The sequence below is a fragment of the Arachis hypogaea genome, chromosome 6 (assembly GCF_003086295.3).
Source record: "Arachis hypogaea cultivar Tifrunner chromosome 6, arahy.Tifrunner.gnm2.J5K5, whole genome shotgun sequence".
NCBI lineage: Eukaryota > Viridiplantae > Streptophyta > Magnoliopsida > Fabales > Fabaceae > Arachis > Arachis hypogaea.
Genome location: NC_092041.1, coordinates 98,261,630 through 98,281,243, shown reverse-complemented (window position 1 = coordinate 98,281,243; position 19,614 = coordinate 98,261,630). Strand labels below are relative to the sequence as shown.

At 35.6% G+C, this 19,614-nt stretch overlaps 1 protein-coding gene and 1 non-coding gene across 2 annotated transcripts; both read left to right on the top strand.

Moving 5' to 3' along the window:
- The first annotated feature begins 6,882 nt into the window (after window positions 1-6,882).
- TRNAK-CUU (transfer RNA lysine (anticodon CUU)) lies at window positions 6,883-6,955 on the top strand. The gene has a single exon. It is a non-coding gene; the product is annotated as a tRNA-Lys (tRNA).
- Window positions 6,956-11,924: 4,969 nt separating this feature from the next.
- LOC112697076 (uncharacterized) lies at window positions 11,925-18,049 on the top strand. Its single transcript, XM_025750068.3, has 5 exons — window positions 11,925-12,446; window positions 12,885-13,061; window positions 15,776-16,190; window positions 16,556-16,645; window positions 16,904-18,049. Exons 1-5 carry the CDS (start codon window positions 12,180-12,182, stop codon window positions 17,686-17,688), a joined length of 1,734 nt encoding a protein of 577 aa, XP_025605853.1. The 5' UTR covers window positions 11,925-12,179; the 3' UTR covers window positions 17,689-18,049.
- The last annotated feature ends 1,565 nt before the right edge of the window (window positions 18,050-19,614 follow it).

Below are 19,614 nucleotides of genomic sequence, written 5' to 3'. Positions count from 1 at the left end.
TATGGGTCCAACTTGTTTTTTGGTGGTTCTTTTGCGCTGGTTCCCCTTTAAGTTATTTCTGTAATCCTCTTTCTTGGACCTTTGTCAGGTCTCTTTCATGGATTACTTTGATAACTTTTTAGTGGTAGGAGTCCGACTTGGCTATGTCGGTCTCCTTTAAGTTATTTTTTGTAGTCCTCTTTCTTGGATCTTTGTCAGATCTCTTTCTAGGACTACTTGTATAACTTTTTAGTGATAGGAGTCCGACTTGGTTATGTCGGTCTCCTTTAAGTTATTTTTTTTTGTAGTCCTCTTTCTTGGATCTTTGTCAGATCTCTTTCAGGGACTACTTGTATAACTTTTTAGTGGTAGGAGTCCGACTTGGTTATGTCGGTCTCCTTTAAGTTATTTTTTGTAGTCCTCTTTCTTGGATCTTTGTCAGGTCTCTTTCAGGGACTACTTATAACTTGGGTTGACTTGGTCCGACTTGTGAGCATCGGCCAGCCTTTAAGTTATTATTTTAGCTATCCGTAAGACCTCGTCAGGTTCTTTTTTGGATTGCTTTCGATAACTTCTCATATTATTCTGTGTTCACCTTTGCCGATTTGTAGAAAGTGGTTGGCATCTTTAGATCGTCCTTTGGGTGAATCGCGTTTTCACCTTTATCGGACGATTTATCTTTATCGTGGTCGTGCAGTGAAATTGTTTTTCACTTTTTGCCGACCTGTCGCTTTATAACCGGACAGTGAATACTTCAGATTAATGCGTCTTGGATTCTTTGTAGAATATCTAAATAAACTTTATTCAAAGAAAAAATGCAAATATATATATGTGGGAATTTTCTTATCCCTTTAAGTCGGGCATGACCTGGATCTCAACATGGTGCCTCATTAAAAAACCTTTTCAGGAAAAAGAGCACATCCACTAATGAGATCCGTTGCCTTTTCTAGCTGTAGTACCTTCTTAGGTTGCAGGCGTGCCATGATCTGGGAAGCTCTCTTCCCTCGAGTTCAGACAGTCGGTAGTAGCCCTTCCCAAGCACTTCTATGACTCGGTAGGGTCCCTTCCAGTTTGCTGCCAGCTTTCCTTCTCCGGGCCGAGTTGTTCCAATGTCATTTCGGATTAAGATGAGATCGTTCTCAGCGAAACTTCTTGGCACTACCCTTTGATTATATCTGGAAGCCATTCGACGTTTTAGAGCTTCTTCTCTAATCCGAGCTCTTTCCTGAATTTCAGGTAGTAGGTCGAGTTCTTCCCTCTGAAGTTGGAAGTTTGCTCCCTCATTATAATGGACTACTCTATGCGATCCTTCTTCAATTTCTACTGGAATCATTGCCTCCATTACGTATGCTAATCGGAAAGGGGATTCCTTTGTGGTGGAATGTGGCGTCGTTCGATATGCCCATAGAACCTGTGGAAGCTCCTCTGCCCAGGCTCCCTTTGCATCTTGCAGTCTTCGTTTTAACCCTACCAATATGACTTTGTTGGCAGCTTCGGCCTGTCCATTGGCTTGTGGATGTTCGACAGAGGTGTACTGGTGCTTTATATTCAAGTCGGCTACAAATTTTCTGAAGCCTGCGTCTGTGAATTGGGTGCCATTGTCTGTGGTTATAGAATATGGAACCCCGAACCTTGTGACAATGTTTCTATATAAGAATTTCCTGCTTCTCTGAGCGGTGGCATTTGGCTAGGGGCTTTGCCTCAATCCACTTTGTAAAGTAATCTACCCCTACTATGAGGAATTTAACTTGTCCTGATCCCTGTGGAAAGGGGCCGAGAAGATCGAGTCTCCATTTTGCAAATGGCCAAGGCGAGGTCACGCTAATGAGCTCTTCTGGCAGGGCGATGTGAAAGTTGGCATGTTTCTGACATGGTGGACATGTCTTTACAAATTCTGTAGCTTCTTTCTGTAGAGTTGGCCAATAAAATCCCGCCCGGAGTAATTTTTGGTGAGAGCTCGTGCTCTGAGATGATTGCCACAAATACCGCCGTGTATTTCTTCTAGCACTTCCCTTGTGTTGGAGGTCGGCACGCATTTTAGTAAAGGTGTTGAGATTCTTCTTTTGTACAGGATGTTGTTTATGATGGTGTAGTACTGTGCCTCCCTTTTTAACCCCTTTGCCTCCTTTTCTTCTGTGGGGAGCATTCCTGTTTTGAGGTAGTTGATTATGGGGGTCATCCATCCTTGGTCCTGACTTGTTATAGTCAGGACTTTTTCTTCTTCCGAGATTGACAGGTTTTGTAGCATTTCCTAGATGAGGCTTCTATTGTTGCCCCCTGGTTTGGTGCTGGCTAGTTTTGAGAGTGCATCAGCTCGGGCGTTTTGTTCGCGGGGTATGTGGCAGATTTTATACTCCCCGATTTGTCCGAGCTGTTCCTTGGTTTTATCCAAATATTTTTTCATGGTGGGATCTTTGGCTTGGTAGCTCCCTGTTATTTGTGATGTGACCACTTGTGAATCGCTGTAAATGTTGAGTTTTTGAGCTCCGACCTCTTTAGCCAGCTTCAAACTGGCTAGTAATGCTTCATATTCTGCCTGGTTGTTTGAGGCCGGGAACCCGAACTTGAGGGAGAGCTCAACTTGGTTTCCTTGGTCGCTTTCTATTATCACGCCTACGCCACTTCCAGTTTATTTGAAGAACCGTCCACGTAAAGATTCCATTCTGTGGGGGTTTCTAGGGCATCTGTGAATTTTGCGATAAAGTCGGCCAAATACTGTGATTTGATGGCCGTCCGAGCTTCATATTGGAGGTCAAACTCTGACAACTCGACTACCTATTGTAGAATTCTGCCTGCCAGATCTGTTTTCTGCAATGTTCCTTTTATGGGTTGGTTAGTTCGAACCTTAATGGTGTGAGCCTGGAAGTACGGGCGGAGTCGTCGAGATGTTAGGATGAGGGTATAGGCAAATTTTTCTATTTTCTGGTAGTTCACCTCGGATCCCTGTAGTGCTTTGCTAATGAAGTAGACGGGTTTTTGCCAATTTTCGTCTTCTCTGACTAGTGCTGAGGCTATAGCTCGGCTCCCTACTGCGAGATATAATATGAGCGGTTCTCTTTCTTGTGGTCGATATAGGATAGGTGGCCGTCCTAAGAACTCCTTGAAGTCTTGGAAGGCTTGTTCACATTCTGTCGTCCATTCGAACTGTTTTCCCTTTCTTAAAGTAGCATAGAAGGGAGAGATCTTATCGCAGCTCCTGCTAAGAATCAGGATAGGGCGGCCAACCTCCCATTGAGTTGTTGTACTTCTTTGACACAGGTTGGGCTCTTCATGTTGAGTATGGCTTGACATTTGTCTGGATTTGCTTCAATTTCCCTTTGTGTGAGCATGAAGCCTAAGAATTTGCCTGCTTCTACTGCGAAGGTGCATTTTGCGGGATTGAGCCGCATGTTGTGCTTCCTTATAGTGTAAAACACTTGAGTCAGGTCGGATAATAATGTATCTTCGCTTTTTAATATATAATAAAAAAGATAAAAGATTTTGCATATAAATAGATAATTATTACAAAACAAAATCTCATTGTAAAATATTAAAATTTCTCATACTGCAAATCATGAAGAACAACCACAATGTAATGGCCACTTCTCCCTGCTTTTGACCATAATATAAGCTCTTCTTTACTGGTCAATAGTCCAATAACATCTAATTAAAAAAAAACTGAATTAAAAGTTTTACCAATTTATTTAATAAATTACCAAGGAGACAACGACGTGGTGGTCATGGCGGTGAGACTGGTGGTGCACTAGAGCAGCGACGAATGGGTACTTTGGGCGAGGAAGAAGACTAACGAGATGAAAAAGAATGGTGATCACAGTCCTTCTTGAGGAGGGACAATGATCTCTGGACGACGAAGCGGCGGTGTGACGATGAAGTGAATGAGAGGGGACCATGGAGCTGCTTCTGATTCCCTTTGCGGTGGTGAAGAGGTGGCTATGGAATGTCGTCTAACGGCGCGGTGTTAGATGTCGCGACAGCTACACCAACTATATAGGGGTGTGGACGGCGTGGCTATGAAAATGGGAGAAAAGTGAAAAGGTTTCTATGCGCGACTATGGGAGTAGGAGAAAAGGGGAAGGATTTTTACAATTTTTTATTAGGGTTTACTTAATCAACTCTTAATTATTTAAATTTTGAATTTAAAAAAAAATTAAAATTAATTATTAAATAAAATTATTTAAAAAATTGGCTGGTTTATCTTGGCTACCTATACTTTTCCTAAATTTATTTGAGAGGAAAAAAGAGTTCATGAAAAATTGATACCTCGCTTTAATTATTTGAAGAGAAAACTCAATTTTAATATATTAAATAGATACTTATATAGTTCCACTACACTTGTATTCAACAAACACTCTCACGCATTCTCTTAATTTCTAGAGTTTTTAGTTTTTAAATATATTTTTATCTATTTAAAAAAATTACAAAAAAATTTATTGAACCTTAAAATACTAATTTTTAATGATAAAAGTAACTTATTTTTAAATTATATTTGTAAAAAATTATATTAAAATTTAATTTTTCAAATAAAATTTTGAAAATATATTTTTAATATGAGTATTTTTATCACTTTTTAAAATACTTTAAAATTATCATGAAAGGCATTTTTATTTGCATTTTTAAAAAAAGAAAACAATTTTGATGGGCCACCCACAAAAGAATTATCAGGTTTTAGAAATATTATGCAGATATTTTGACAATTAAAATTTATAAAAAGTTTTGATAATCACAAATATTTGACGTGGTTTAAAATTTAATTTTTAGGAGAGAAATTTACTCCACTTATAAATACCACTTCAATGTGTATGAAAGTCATTATTTTATCAATAAAGATGAAGAAGAAGAATTTTGCAACATCATAAATACACAAGTAAAAAGAATTTGAATTTACTTAATTTAATAAAGTTGAGAACACTTCGCATATTTTCAAAGTGTTTATATATAAGATAGAATTTTACAAAAATTCGGAGTCAAAATTACAATTGAAAAGACTTTAAAAAATTAAAAGATATAATTTTTCAAAAAATATAAACTTTGCATAAACATAAAAATGCTGGAACTGAAATACAAAGAAAGAAAAAGAAGATAGAAGAAATCTTATATAAAAAAGTGATTTAGACAAGACTCAAGAATTCACTTGGATATGAGTAAGTGAAGTATGTTTTTTGGTGAGTGTTTTGTCAATTTTTAGCAAATCAATAGTGGTTCGATTTTAATGGTTTAGGAGCGAAACGTACTCCTCTTTTATAGGTACAAGTTCTATAAGTGCATCAAAGGTCCTCGAATTAAACGAGTATTAAAATAGGAAATAAGTTCGAAAAGTGCCAAAAAAGTAAGAGAAGTGTAAAAGAAAAGATTCGAAAAATAAACTGATTGAAATCGAAATGACTTGTACTGAATTATAAAGAAAGCGATTAAAATGCCTTCGATTTGATCAAAGGGCTTTTGACAAAAAACTTAAAGATACTGAAAGATAAATTGGGCGAATAAGTAAAGAAAACTTTGAATGTAAATTTGACAATAAAATTAAAAGATGTTTTGAAGATAAATCTGACAAGAAAAGGTAAAGTTTACAGAAATTGTAAATAAAAATTTAAAGACAATGGAAGAAACCCTACAGAAATCGAACTCGAATGCAGACTCAGAAATTCACTGGGGATGTGAGTGTGCTTGAGTGTATTTCTGAAGAAAATTTTCAACCCTTATTTTCTAAAACTTACTAATATTTATAACCCATGTCCGTAACCGACCATTAATTACATAACACTGCCTTGTATACAGATTCTTAGATAACTGTTCCCGCTCTTTTGCCTATAAATATTACCCATAAATTCCTCACTCAGAGAGAGCCTTCAACTTCTCTATTTACATAATCGCTCAATTCTCTATTCGAAAGTACCATTTGATTCTTCATTCGAATTACTTTCCCAATTTGTTAAGGTATCAAAATCGAGTACGCGCCAGATAACTTCCATTTAATGCTTGCACGCATATCTTTTTGATTTCTATTCCTTTCTTAATATCTTTCCAAAGGTTGGAAAGTATTTTTCGACCAACAATAAAAAATACTAACATGTTGTATCTCATTTAGTCTCATACTTATCATGTGTCGACCCTTAACTCACCTTAATAGTAACTATTCCCGCCAACCATTATTTTAATAAATCACTCTGCAACTTTCGTCTTCGACCCCTTCGGATCAACCATTCTTTTGTTGATGCTTTTTCTATCGAACTCCCTCAATCGGCTTGCTTAATGTTGACCAATACTAATGTCGGCTAACAAACATCAAAATTTGCAATATAAAAATAATGTGAAAGTTGCATTGAACTATAACAGTTTTTAATATTTTTAAGGTGTGAAGCTTTATATGTTGAAGGTGCAAAAATTTTAAGATAGATCACATTTACATTTTATTTGGATAGATGATGAAAAAAAAAATTAAAATAAATTTTTTTATTATGTAAATATTTTTTATTTTATATCTTATTTTATTTATAGTGTAAAGTATAAACAAAATACATATAGTATTAATTTATTTATACTATAAATAAAATAAGATATAAGATATATTTTAGTAAAATACTATAAATTATCTATTTCGATTATTTTGTTTATTAAAAAAAAACCCTCAAAGTTCTTAGAAAAGAAAAGAAGTTGTCCTCGAAAAAATAGTAATAAAATTAGAAATGCGAGTCATATGTGGTTTCCCTTTGCGACGTCAAATCGGACTTGGGAGTGGTATATTTCTTGTCCCTTTGCTAAATACGTTATCTAAATTATTTATTTATTTATTTCATATTTAAAATTATATAATTATTTTAATAATAATTAATAAATATTAAATAAAATAAATTTAAATTATTTGAATTAATTTTAATTTTTCCGAGCGTTTATTAATTAAAAGATGCCCGTCTAGCTCAGTTGGTAGAGCGCAAGGCTCTTAACCTTGTGGTCGTGGGTTCGAGCCCCACGGTGGACGATTTTTATTTCAGTTTTATATTTTTTTTAAATACACAAGCACCGTAAGTCTAAAAAAATTAGAAAAAATACACAAGCATCAATCAATCCATCAATCATGATTCATGACACAGGCCAACAGGTGCATTCACAGAAATTTCGGATTACAATCCCCCTCCCCCCCAACACACCCTCTGTTAGGTACCAGACAAATGACACAGCAAAATATAGAGATGAAAAATTAGAAATTTGTATAAAATATGGAAATAATTGAATAATTTTTTTTGAGAATTACAACTTCTCTCTATCACAAGGAGACTACAATAACACTCTCTCTTGACAAAAGGAGAACACACTTCTCTCTATCAAATATAGGAGAAAACTACTCAAAGAAATCTTATGTTATTCTATCTGGATGACTTGATTGAAATGAATTAAAGAAAAACTCAATTTATAGGTGAGTCTCTTCAATATGAACCATCCATCAATTAGAGGTATATAATTCTTTTCTTTTTCAACCATTAAAATCCTAAGGTTATAAACTAGGATTGTTTATTACCTTTCATTTTATTTAGTTATTATTTATTTATTTATTTATTTTCTAAAATTAGCTTTACTAATTTTCACAATCTCCCACTTAAAGCTAATTTTGATAAATTTTCAAAATTCATGTTGCTTATGTATTCCATAGGCCGTATGAGGATCTACACCATTCAAATTTTTCTGTGTTGATTGGTTTTGTCATGGCATCTGCTAGGTTGTCTTTAGTGTGAATCTTCTGCATATCAACACTTCCTTCTTCTACTACTTCCCGAACAAAGTGATATTGTACTCCAATGTGTTTTGTTCTTGAATGAAAGGCAGGATTCCTTGCAATGTGCAAGGCACTCTGACTGTCACAATACACAGAAATCTTCTGTTGTTTGTGCCCGAGTTCTTCTATCAACCTTTGGATCCAAATAGCTTCCTTGCATGCTTGTGTAGCTGCCATATATTCAGCTTCTGTAGTAGATAAAGCCACAACAGTCTGTAATTTAGATAGCCAGCTTACAGCTCCTCCTGCAAGTGTAAACACATAGCCTGTAGTAGATTTTCGTTTATCAAGATCACCTGCAAAGTCTGAATCGACATATCCATTGACAATGAATTCTGATCCTCCAAAACATAATGCAACATTCGAGGTTCCTTTGATGTATCTCAAGATCCTCTTAACAACATTCCAATGCTCTTTACCTGGATCTGCCATAAATCGACTTACTACCGCAACTGCTTGAGCAATATCTGGTCTTGTACAGATCATGGCATACATAAGGCTTCCCACCGCTGATGCATACGGTACTCGAGACATTTCCATCCTCTCTGCTTCACTACTAGGGCACATACTTGAGGATAATTTGAAATTCATAGGAAGTGGAGTTGAAATTGGCTTACATTCTTGCATATTGAAGCGTTGCAAGATCTTCTTCAAATAATTCTTTTGCGATAGCCAAATCTTCCTATCTTTTTTTGTCTCGGTGAATTTGCATCCCTAAAATCTTGTTTGCTGGTCCCAAGTCTTTCATATCAAACTTCCTAGCCAACTGTGCCTTCAATTCTTGGATTTGATCTTTGTTGGGACCTACCACCAACATGTCATCCATATACAACACTAGAATGATGAAATCATTATCACCAGACCTCTTGTAATAAGTACAATGATCTGAACTAAGTCTGTTGTATCCAAGGCTAATAATGAAAGAATCAAATCTCTTGTACCAACACCTTGGCGCCTGCTTTAGACCGTACAGAGATTTAGTTAACCTGCAAACCAAGTTTTCTTTTCCTTGTTCTTCAAAACCTTCTGGTTGGAGCATATATATCTCTTCTTCAAGTTCTCCATGAAGAAAAGCAGTCTTTACATCTAATTGCTCTAGATGTAAATCAAATGCAGCACACATAGCCAAAACTACTCTAATAGTAGTTAGTCTCACCACCGGAGAAAATATTTCATTGAAGTCAATACCTTCTTTCTGAGCATATCCCTTGACAACCAATCTTGCACGATATCGTTCCACCTGATCATTACTATCTCGTTTGATCTTGTAAACCCATTTGTTACCAATGGCTTTCCGACCTGCTGGAAGTTCAACAAGTTTCCAGGTATGGTTCCTATGTAATGCCTCAATTTCTTCTTGCATTGCTGTCATCCACATAGAAGCGTCTGGATTGCGCATAGCCTCCATAAAAGTTGTTGGCTCTCCATCTTCTGTCAAAAGACAATATGCATCATGGTTTGTCAAAACATAATTTGAGTGCCATGATGGTGTTCTTCTTTGTCGAGTGGATCGACGAACTTCTATGTCATTAGCCTCTGCTTCTTGTTCTTCGTGCTGTGGTTCTGCTTCAGAAAGATCACCTTCTCTGCATTTTTCATCTATTTGAACAGTGGTTATCTCTTTAATAGTGCTGTCATTTTCTTGTTCTTTTTGCAATTCATCTTCTGCAAATATCACATCTCTACTGACAACTACCTTGCGGGCAGTGGGATCCCACAGGCGATACCCCTTAACACCGTCAGCATAACCCAAGAATATACATTTTCTAGACTTTGGGTCTAGCTTTGTTCTTTCTTGGGAATTGTACATCACGTACACAGGACAACCAAATATATGTAAAGAAGAATAATTAGGTGGCTTACCTTGCCACATCTCCATTGGTGTCTTTAACCCAATTGCAGTTGATGGTGACCGATTTATCACATAACAGGCAGTTTTAACAGCTTCTGCCCAAAAAGACTTGGCTAAACCTGCAGTTTGCAACATAGCTCGTGCTCTTTCTAGGAGAGTCCTATTCATTCGCTCTGCTACACCATTTTGCTGAGGCGTATATGCAACTGTGAATTGTCGTTGAATACCTGCTTGCTTGCAAAATGTTAGAAAATCACCATCAACATATTCTCCTCCATTATCTGTCCTTAAACACTTGATCTTCTTTCCAGATTCAAGTTCTAACTTTGCTTTGAACTCTTTGAACATCGCAAACACGTCTGACTTTTTCTTGATCGGGTACACCCATAGCCTCCTAGAGTAATCATCAATAAATGATACAAGATATTTTGCTCCTCCTAGGGACATCTCCGGCGATTCCCACACATCAGAATGAATCAACTCCAATATGTGCTTGCTCCGAGCAGTTGATCTACCAAACGTCAATCTATATTGTTTGCTTGTAACGCAGTGCTTACAAAATGGTAAGTTTACCGATTTGAGCCCGGGAATGAGATTACGTTCTACAAGAATCTTCAAGCCTCGTTCTGACATGTGGCCTAGTTTGCAATGCCATATCATCGTCATTTCTTCTTGGCTTGTTGAAGCAACTGATGCCTCTGCCTCTTGCAAAGTATCTCCCATAAGCATGTATAGATTTGCTGCAATCTTTTCTGCTTTTATTACCACAAGAGCTCCTTTAACAACTTTTAAGATCCCACCTTCAATATGGGTCTTACAACCAAGTTCATCCAATTGCCCAATCGACAACAAATTCTTCTTCAAACCTTTCACGTGTCTTACCCCTTGAAGTGAACGAATAGAACCATCAAACATTTTTATTTTGACAGTACCCATTCCAACAATTTCTAAGGCATGATCGTTTCCCATAAACACAGATCCTTCCAAGACAGGTTCATATGTACAAAACCAATCACGATGAGGAGTCATGTGCCATGTTGCTCCTGAATCAACAATCCAAACATCAGTGAGCTGTTTACTGCCTTTAGAACCAATTGTTGCTTCGCCATACAGGATTTCTCCATCATCAGAGGTACTTGCAACACATCCTTGAGAACTTGATCCTTCTGGAACCTTCTCTATACTCTTCTTATTCCAACAATCTTTCTTGAAGTGCCCTCTCTTACCACAATTGTAGCATTTGACCTGCTTCTTACTTTGTGACTTTGGTCTACTTTGACTCCCACTGAAATCACGCTCCATTGATCTCCCTCTTGTCATCAACAAAGCCTCTGCTTGTTTTGAGCTCTCTAATCTATCTTCCTTATTCTTGCGCCTAGATTCTTCTTCAAGAACCGCAGCAGCCATGTCATCAAAAGAAAGATAATCAGTCAAAACATTATTAGTTAAGTTAATGATTAGCTGATCATATGAATCTGGTAGACTTTGAAGTAAGAGCTCTGCACGTTCATTTTCCGCTATGGTATATTCCAACGATGAGAGTTGGGAAAATAGCGTATTTAGATTGTTGATGTGATCCGTTGCCGATGTGGACTCACTCATTCGAAGAGTATAAAGTCTTCTCTTCAAGAATATCTTGTTGTGAAGTGACTTGACTTCATATAATTTGGTGAGAGCATCCCAAATTTCCTTTGCTGTCTTTTTCTCTGCTACACTTGATAAAACTGAATCAGCTAGTGCCAAGTGTAAGTTTGCAACAGCATTGTTGTCCATCTCCTTCCATTTTTCATCTGTAATTCCAGTGGGTCTACCTTCAATTGCTGTCACGCAATTGTCTTTTCTCATAATGGCTTTTATCTTCAATTTCCATATGGAAAAATTACTCCCACTGAATTTCGGAATTTCATACTTTGCTGCCATTTTTTTTTTTTAGACGGTAACTCGCAGCGGAGAAAAAAAAATATATTAATCAGCAACCTTTGGCTCTGATACCACTGTTAGGTACCAGACAAATGACACAGCAAAATATAGAGATGAAAAATTAGAAATTTGTATAAAATATGGAAATAATTGAATAATTTTCTTTGAGAATTACAACTTCTCTCTATCACAAGGAGACTACAATAACACTCTCTCTTGACAAAAGGAGAACACACTTCTCTCTATCAAATATAGGAGAAAACTACTCAAAGAAATCTTATGTTATTCTATCTGGATGACTTGATTGAAATGAATTAAAGAAAAACTCAATTTATAGGTGAGTCTCTTCAATATGAACCATCCATCAATTAGAGGTATATAATTCTTTTCTTTTTCAACCATTAAAATCCTAAGGTTATAAACTAGGATTGTTTATTACCTTTCATTTTATTTAGTTATTATTTATTTATTTATTTATTTTCTAAAATTAGCTTTACTAATTTTCACACCCTCACCCTACCAACGTCTCTCTAGTCTCTAGCTAGCCCAATATTAAAATCAGGGAATCAAAGAAAAAGGCGTTGAAAAAACAAGATGACTATGGCAGCATACACACAGTAGTCATAATAAGAATAGCTTCGCCTATCTGAAGTAGTGAAAATGGATGTGAGTTGTTGTTCAAACTTGTCAAGCCGGTACAGGCCGGAACTGGTGAAGAGAATGCAGGAGAGTAAGTGCTTCCGGTGCGATGAGATAGGACACTGGAGTTGGGACTGCCCTTTTCCTGCTGGCCATGTCAAGAAACCCACCACCTCATTCTCATCATCCGGTAACCGCCAAACCATCTTTTGCCGCTGTGGCCATGGCCCTTGCGTCGTTTCAACGCACTCTAGTGGAAGGAACTTCTATGCTTGCCCCATCACAAGGGTATTCCTGCTCTTTATCCCCCCATTAAGTTTCTTCCTTTTTACTTTAAAGCCGAAGGTGTCATTAACTGTGATTAATTTCGTTAAAAATGCTCCATCGACACTCAATTTCATTGTCTATGTGTGTCTCCGTGTGATTTTTTTTAATGTAAACAAAGTAAAGAAAAAAAATTATCCTAAGATAAAAACAATATAAAAATATTTATTTAAATATATATTATTTAATAAAATAAATTGTTGGTTGAGATATATAATATTATAAAATGTTATTAAGATCGGTTATCAAAATTAATTATTATATATTTGTGTATAAATTATATTTTGTAATCTATTCTAGTGAGATGATAATATTCGAGTAGAAATTTTTTTTAAATCTCCGTAAAGCAATAATATATCACGATGGTTCCACTCATTCGTTTCTCTTGGTTTTGATTTTAAGGGCAAAGCATGTGGAGGATATAAGAAGCGTATTGAGTGGTGTGATGATGGTATTGAGGAGAGTTACAAGGAGCCTCCACCGGATAAGTACCCTGAGTGTGATTGCGGAGCTGGTGTCTGTAGAAAGGTCGAGGATCCGGATGTCCATAAATACTATTTTGCTTGCCCTGTTCCACGGGTATGTATGAATAATTCAATATATATTGGAATTGTTATATTTGTCGTATTCAACACACGTTGAGCTTTGCAATATTGAATATTGCTATTGAGGATTATGTGGGTCAATAAATTTTGGGAGGGGGAAGGTTGGTAGATGTATAACTTTCTTAATCTTGTAAAAAAATGGATGGAAATTTATCCTTTTTTTTTTTACTCATAATACCATTAGTCTATACAGAAATGCGATATAAAGTTATAAACTATTTGGTGCGCGAAATTTAACTCCGCACAATTGAACCGGCAAGTGCATCGGGTTGTTCAAGTAATACTTCAGGTGAGTGAGGGTCGAATCCCACAGAGATTGTCGGATTGAGCAAGTAATGACTATCTTGTAAATCTTAGTCAGACAATTAGAAAATATGGTTGTTTGTTAAGAAACATAAACGAAATAATAAAAACGAAATACCAGATTAGTGTAAAAGCAATGATAGATAATTAGTTAAGGCTTTAGAGATGTGTATTCTTTTCGGATTAACTTTTCTTACTGTCTACTTCAACATGAACGATTAAGTCAATGGCAGCCGTAATTGACTAACTCATGTAGCATCCTCATCAAGATAGTCTCTTCTGAACCATAGCAGTTCACCATATCCGAGCAACTCATGTAGTATCCTCATCAAGTTAACTCATGGCTTTCCACCATAGCCGAAGGTGAAGACCTAAGCAATCCACTCTCTTTCGCAATCCTACTCAAAACGTCACAGACAATGTCAGATCTTCCGGATCAGAGAACGTTGCTTCTCATACTCTAGCCTTGACGCTACAGAAACCTCAGTAGCCCACGGTCAACGGGATTATATGTCACATATCCAAAGTCGCCCAGGCACGTTCTTGGGATCCGCAGTGCATTCTCTAACTTGTGGCTCAATGCTATTCGGGCAAGACTCATACAGAACCCGTGTAGAACAAGGATGATTGTCACGGGTCATCCTCAATTCATGATATGAAGAACGAAAATGCACAAGAGAATGGAATCAAACGTGTATTGAAATAGAACAGTAATATTATTAATCCATGAGAATCAGCAGAGCTCCTAACCCTAACTTAGGAGGATTAGTCGCTCATAGCTTACAGAGAAACAATATAATTCGAATATAGTGTGTAGAGGAGGAAGAAGATCCTAAACAAGGGTGATCTTCTCCTTTAAATACTAATCTAATACTTAGGGATTACAGAATTAAGATAGACTGGACTATTATTAGGAAAATTATCTTCCTGGACCCACTTGGTGAGTGTTTGAGTTGAATTTGGGGTGAATCCACGAGTTGGTATTCCCTTTTAGGCGTTGGACGCAAGCCTTGCTCTCTTGTGGGCGTCCAAACACCAACTGCTCCCTTTTGGGCGTTGAACGCCAGAAAGGGACTAGTTGTCGGCATTCAACACCCGTTTTGGGCCTTTATTTCTAAAGACAAGTATAAACTATTATATATTGCTGGAAAGCTCTAGAAATTAGCTTTCCAACGACGTTGAGAACGCGTCGTTTGAATCTCTGTAGCTCTAGAAATGCTCGTTTTAGTATATGAAGGTCAGAATCTGACAGCATCTGCTACGCTTCCCTTGCCTCTGAATCAGACTTTGCCAAAGTTCCTCAATTTCAGTCATAAATTACCTAAAATCATCAGAAAACACAACAACTCAAAGTAAAATAAAAAAATGTGAATTTAGCACTAAAATCTATGAAAATGTAATAAAACTTAAACAAAATATAACTAAAACAATATAAAAATGATGTCAAAAAGCGTATAAAATATCCGCTCATCACTATTAGTACAAGTAACTATGTAAGACAATTACAAATACAAAAAAAGAAGTACTTCTGTATAAATACATATGATATTTAACTTATTTTTTTGTGTATGATGTATTTCAATAGCTAATTGTTAACTATAAATAGCTAACAGGTACCAATTCATTTATTGTTTATTTAGAAAAGTTTAAGTGTTAGCAATTTTAATTTATTTAATCATTATTTTTAGAAATAAATAGTCAAATTAGTCTCTGAAAGATTATTTATTCTACAAATTAGTTTTTGAAATATTTTTTTTAATCAAATTCGTTTTCCAAAAATTTTAAATTAGTCATTTTAGTCCTTTCATTGCTAATAGCGTCAAAGTTTGTTGATGTGATACGTTACTTGACACCACAATACATGCCTAGTAGTCCTAGTTGGTTGCTAATATGATAAGTTTATGAAATTAGATCAAATAAATTTCAAATTGAGGGATTCTAATACCTCAAGTTCTCCCCTCAATTAGGTTTAAATTTGATCTAATTTCATAAACTTATCATGTTAATAATCAATTAAGACTCCTATGTGTATTGTACTATCACTTAACGTGTCATATTAACAAATTTTGGCGCTATCAACAAAAAAAGACTAACACGATTAATTTAAAATTTTTGAAAAGACGAATTTGATTAAAAAAATATTTCGGATACCAATTTAGAGAACAAGTAATTTTTTAAGAATAAATTTGACTATTTATCCGTATTTTTAGCTATTAGTCCAATATCTTTTAGACCACCAGTCCAACACCATATTTTTAGTCAATAATTTAACTACTGATCCAAAACAATAAATTGTTTTTGCTCTATAGTATTGCTCAAGTTTATATCAAAGTATGTAAAAAACCTAATCTATGTTTTGTTATGTATCTACTTAACATCAAACAGGGCCATGGAGCATGTGATTACATAGTGTGGGAGGATGAACTACTTGATAACAAAGTCACAGTTCCAATCCAGCAAATCAGTCAAAACCATGATTATGAGTTGGGTAAGGGAAGTGATTTGGTTGCGGACGGTTCCAAAGAGATGAGAGTGCTGCAAAATTCAGAGTGTCCCTTATTGATGGTTTTATCTGATGAGCATGATGAGAGGGATAATGCAGTGGAAGAGCCAAACGGAGACCCTTCAAGTTTTGTTGATTTTCCGGAATTTGAGGATGCTGACGTGGATTATCTTCAAGAAATTGTAAACTCGGGGGAATGGGATGCTGTTGAAAAGAAAGCACTGCAATCGTTTAGTTGGTCAACTACTTCAAAGATCGGTTTTCAGCAAGTTTTTTTCAGAAATAACGGTTTTTCAGGTGATGTTGCAGAAATAACGGTTTTTTCAAGCAACTTGTATAGAATTGCATTTCATTTTAAGGTGTTTACTATGGTGCCTAAAAATTATTGCCTAATTACTAACATAGGTAAAATAATTAATTTTAAACAAAAGTTAGGCACCAAACAAAAAGCACCATAGAATTGGCTTCATTTTAAACTTGGGTTATGTGTTCGTCTGACATCCCTCTCCCGTTACTATCTTTGGTAAAAGAAAATATAAAAAGATTTAAACTTTAGATGACAAAAGTTTATAGACATAGTCTGAGCATAATTTGTTTATTAATTCTTGTCAGATGTTTAGAAAAGACATGTTGGAATTCTCTTGAATCCATTTAAGATGCAGGTCGTTGTTCAATGGGCTGGCTAGGTTACCTTATTTTTCTCCATCCCTCCCGGAGCTTGGAGTTCCCCACACCTCGGCCATTCTTTTGTTGTGAGTATCATTTCCATAAAGTTTTAACATCATTTTGACTATATAATTCTTGTAAAAACTTCTAGTAGTTTAACTTTTCTTATTTTAGTTTATCTTCTAAACTTTTAAAGTGTGCAATTTGATTTCATAAAATGATAAAATTATCAGCTATAATGTCACTTATCATAGTATTAGCCTAGATATTTATACCAGAGTTAGTTAGAACCGTTAACTATAAGTGACATTGTATCAGCTAACAATTACATTGTATTTTCACAGGCATTTTCCCATCCTTTGATAAGATTATCACTCCTAAAGAAGCAATAATTGTCAATAATTCCCGCAAATACTTCAATGAGCACGTCCAACTTTCTTCAAACGGTTGCGGCCGTTATGAAACTTGGAGAGATTTTACCGGTGATACCCTCACTGTGTCACAAGGCAGTGAAAGAAAACCAATGTCAAAGGGCGAAAGGAAAAGGCAAATGGTGTTAGTCGCACAGCAAGAGCTTCTCAGGGATCTTGAGTCTCTACTAGATCAGGATGATCATGAATCCATGAGAGTGTGTGCAGAGGACACTTTTGCTCTATTGGATGACCTTTCTGTTGACTACAAAAAGTTTTCCGAACATATCTGGGATTTCATCGATAACATTTCGGCCGTTGTTGATATCAAGTCCATGGAAAATTGCCTAGTTGAGGAGTTAAGTCAATGCATCAATAAGGAGAGAGAGAGGTTAGCTGAAATCAAAGAAGAGTTCCTTGCGGCTGAAGCTTTGCTCAAAGAATCTAACCAGAATGAACAAAGGCTTCGTGAAGAAGTCTCGCGTCTTGAGGCCATGCTCCAAGAGAAGCAGAACAAACTGAAGTCTTGTGAGTTGGAGAGATTGGAGATAGAGATTCGTCTTGGAGACTTGAAGAAAAAAATAACTGAGGTTGACACAACATTGAAGGGTAGAGTTAAGGAAGCTGAATTAGCAAGGAGGCACAATGAAGAGAGACAAACAAAGAAAATGGCAGCTATGGTGGCTCTGGAGAAGGCCAAACGGGTAGTAGAAGATTGAATGCTATGTATGAACTAAACTTGTTAGGAGTGACGGACTCCGAAATACATGTAGTGGAGACCAAAGTATGATAAAATGTTGTTTTAGATTATTGCTGAGTTTGGCCGGTGTATAGCTCGTCCGTCGATGAATGTCTTCAAGCTTCTCGTCGGGATGAGTTATACGTCGGCAAGGAGAGAACAAGGGGGTGGGTACCTGCAAAAGACACTCCGACGCTCAAGTCAGTAAGTGTTTAAGAGGTATATAATAATTTTATGAATATAGAATGTATTATTGAAATTAGATATAGAATGTTCTTTTTATAGGCATAAAATTGATGAATAGAATTGATGTTATGACCGTTTGGTCATTAAGATAGAAATGATGGTCATTAAGTCGGTAATGAATGTGTCAGTTACAAGCAAAAGAATGAGTGATAGTTAACGGCGAGTTATAACTCATAATGCATAATAAAGACTGAGTTATAAGGTGACGGATCACAGCCCCCAAGCTTTGTCCGCCGATCATATAATCCAGGCTAAGCTTAGAAAATAAAATGAGTTATAACTCGGTTAAAAGATGAGTGAATAATGATATGGTGAGCCCCCAAGTTTAGTCGGGTTATTATGTCGGCACTTATTCAAAAAATAATTGAGTGATAAGAGTCGTTCAATCAAGATAGTTGTGTGGGGATACTTTTCCGCTTAAGAACAATTTTAGCATTTGATTGTATATGAACTGAAAAGTTCAGAGATAGATATCCGTTGACGGAATCGATTGTATGATCCGAGGATATAATGGTTAATTGTCTTGGGAATTTTTCCAACCCACAACAACTTATTGATAAATTTCTCGCTCAAAGCAATTAGTTATTGAATATTTACAATTTATAGTGAAGGTTTGACATGAATAAGATAAATTGAGAAAATGAATAGGTATAAAGTCGCAACATATATTGAATAATATATATTGTAAAAGTAAAATAGTTCAAAGTAAAAAAAAAAATATACCTTGAAAGTTGATAATTGTAGAGAAGGAGACGACATATATGAATGTTATACATGCCAAATGTGAATATCTGAATTTTGTTTTGTAGGACATGCTTTAATTTGATAATAAATCAATAAGATAACAGTTATCGAATTATACATTTAGTATAATGTTTCTAGCCGTTACAGTAAGACGAGGGATATTCCTCGTGCAATAATAGTAAATTGCCTGTTTAATTTTCTACATTAAACAAATAGTAACATAAAATTTAATAGCATAAAGTGAATAGTAAAACAGCTATATACAATTGATATATAAGTAACTTTTAATGGAATCCAATTTTAAGATTTGAACTCATCATTACTGTCATTTAATTGTATAAATGAAATCATTAAGTAATAAGAATATAATACATAAGAAATAAAAATGCAATTGACATGGTTGTTATATGTCATTATTGTATAGAACATATATTGAGTTTTGAATATAACTAATAAATCAGTAAGTATTAGTTACTCAAAATATAAATGTAAAAGTATGTTGAATAAAATATATAATTTTACTTGTGTAAATAGAGAATTTTGAAAAAAATAAGCAAATTTGATAAGTGAATTTGTGCTCGGATTGATTGAAAACCGAGTTCGTTTCGGATTGATTGAAAGCCGAGTTTATTCTCGGATTGGTTCATTAATCGATTATGATATGTGGAATATTATGATACGTAAAAATGAAGCAATTTGAATGTATACAGTATATACTTTATAAAAAGTTACGATAAATTAAAATTTGATAAGAGATATTAAAAATCTTAAACAAGATTGTTGAGATTGGTTCAAAATTTTGAATATAAATCAAGTTTTATGAATCTAAGGGGAGTGGGAATGATTTTACTCGTCCCCATAGACGGCGCCAATTGTTCTTGCTGAGTTTGGCCGGTGTATAGCTCGTCCGTCGATG

What these genes read in the sequence shown, in the direction of transcription:
- LOC112697076 (XM_025750068.3), top strand. Translation starts at nt 12,180, where the DNA reads ATGGATGTGAGTTGTTGTTCAAACTTGTCAAGCCGGTACAGGCCGGAA. An exon ending in ATGCTTGCCCCATCACAAGG is followed by an intron (nt 12,447 to 12,884) that starts GTATTCCTGCTC and finishes TTTGATTTTAAG; the next exon opens with GGCAAAGCATGTGGAGGATA. An exon ending in TTGCTTGCCCTGTTCCACGG is followed by an intron (nt 13,062 to 15,775) that starts GTATGTATGAAT and finishes AACATCAAACAG; the next exon opens with GGCCATGGAGCATGTGATTA.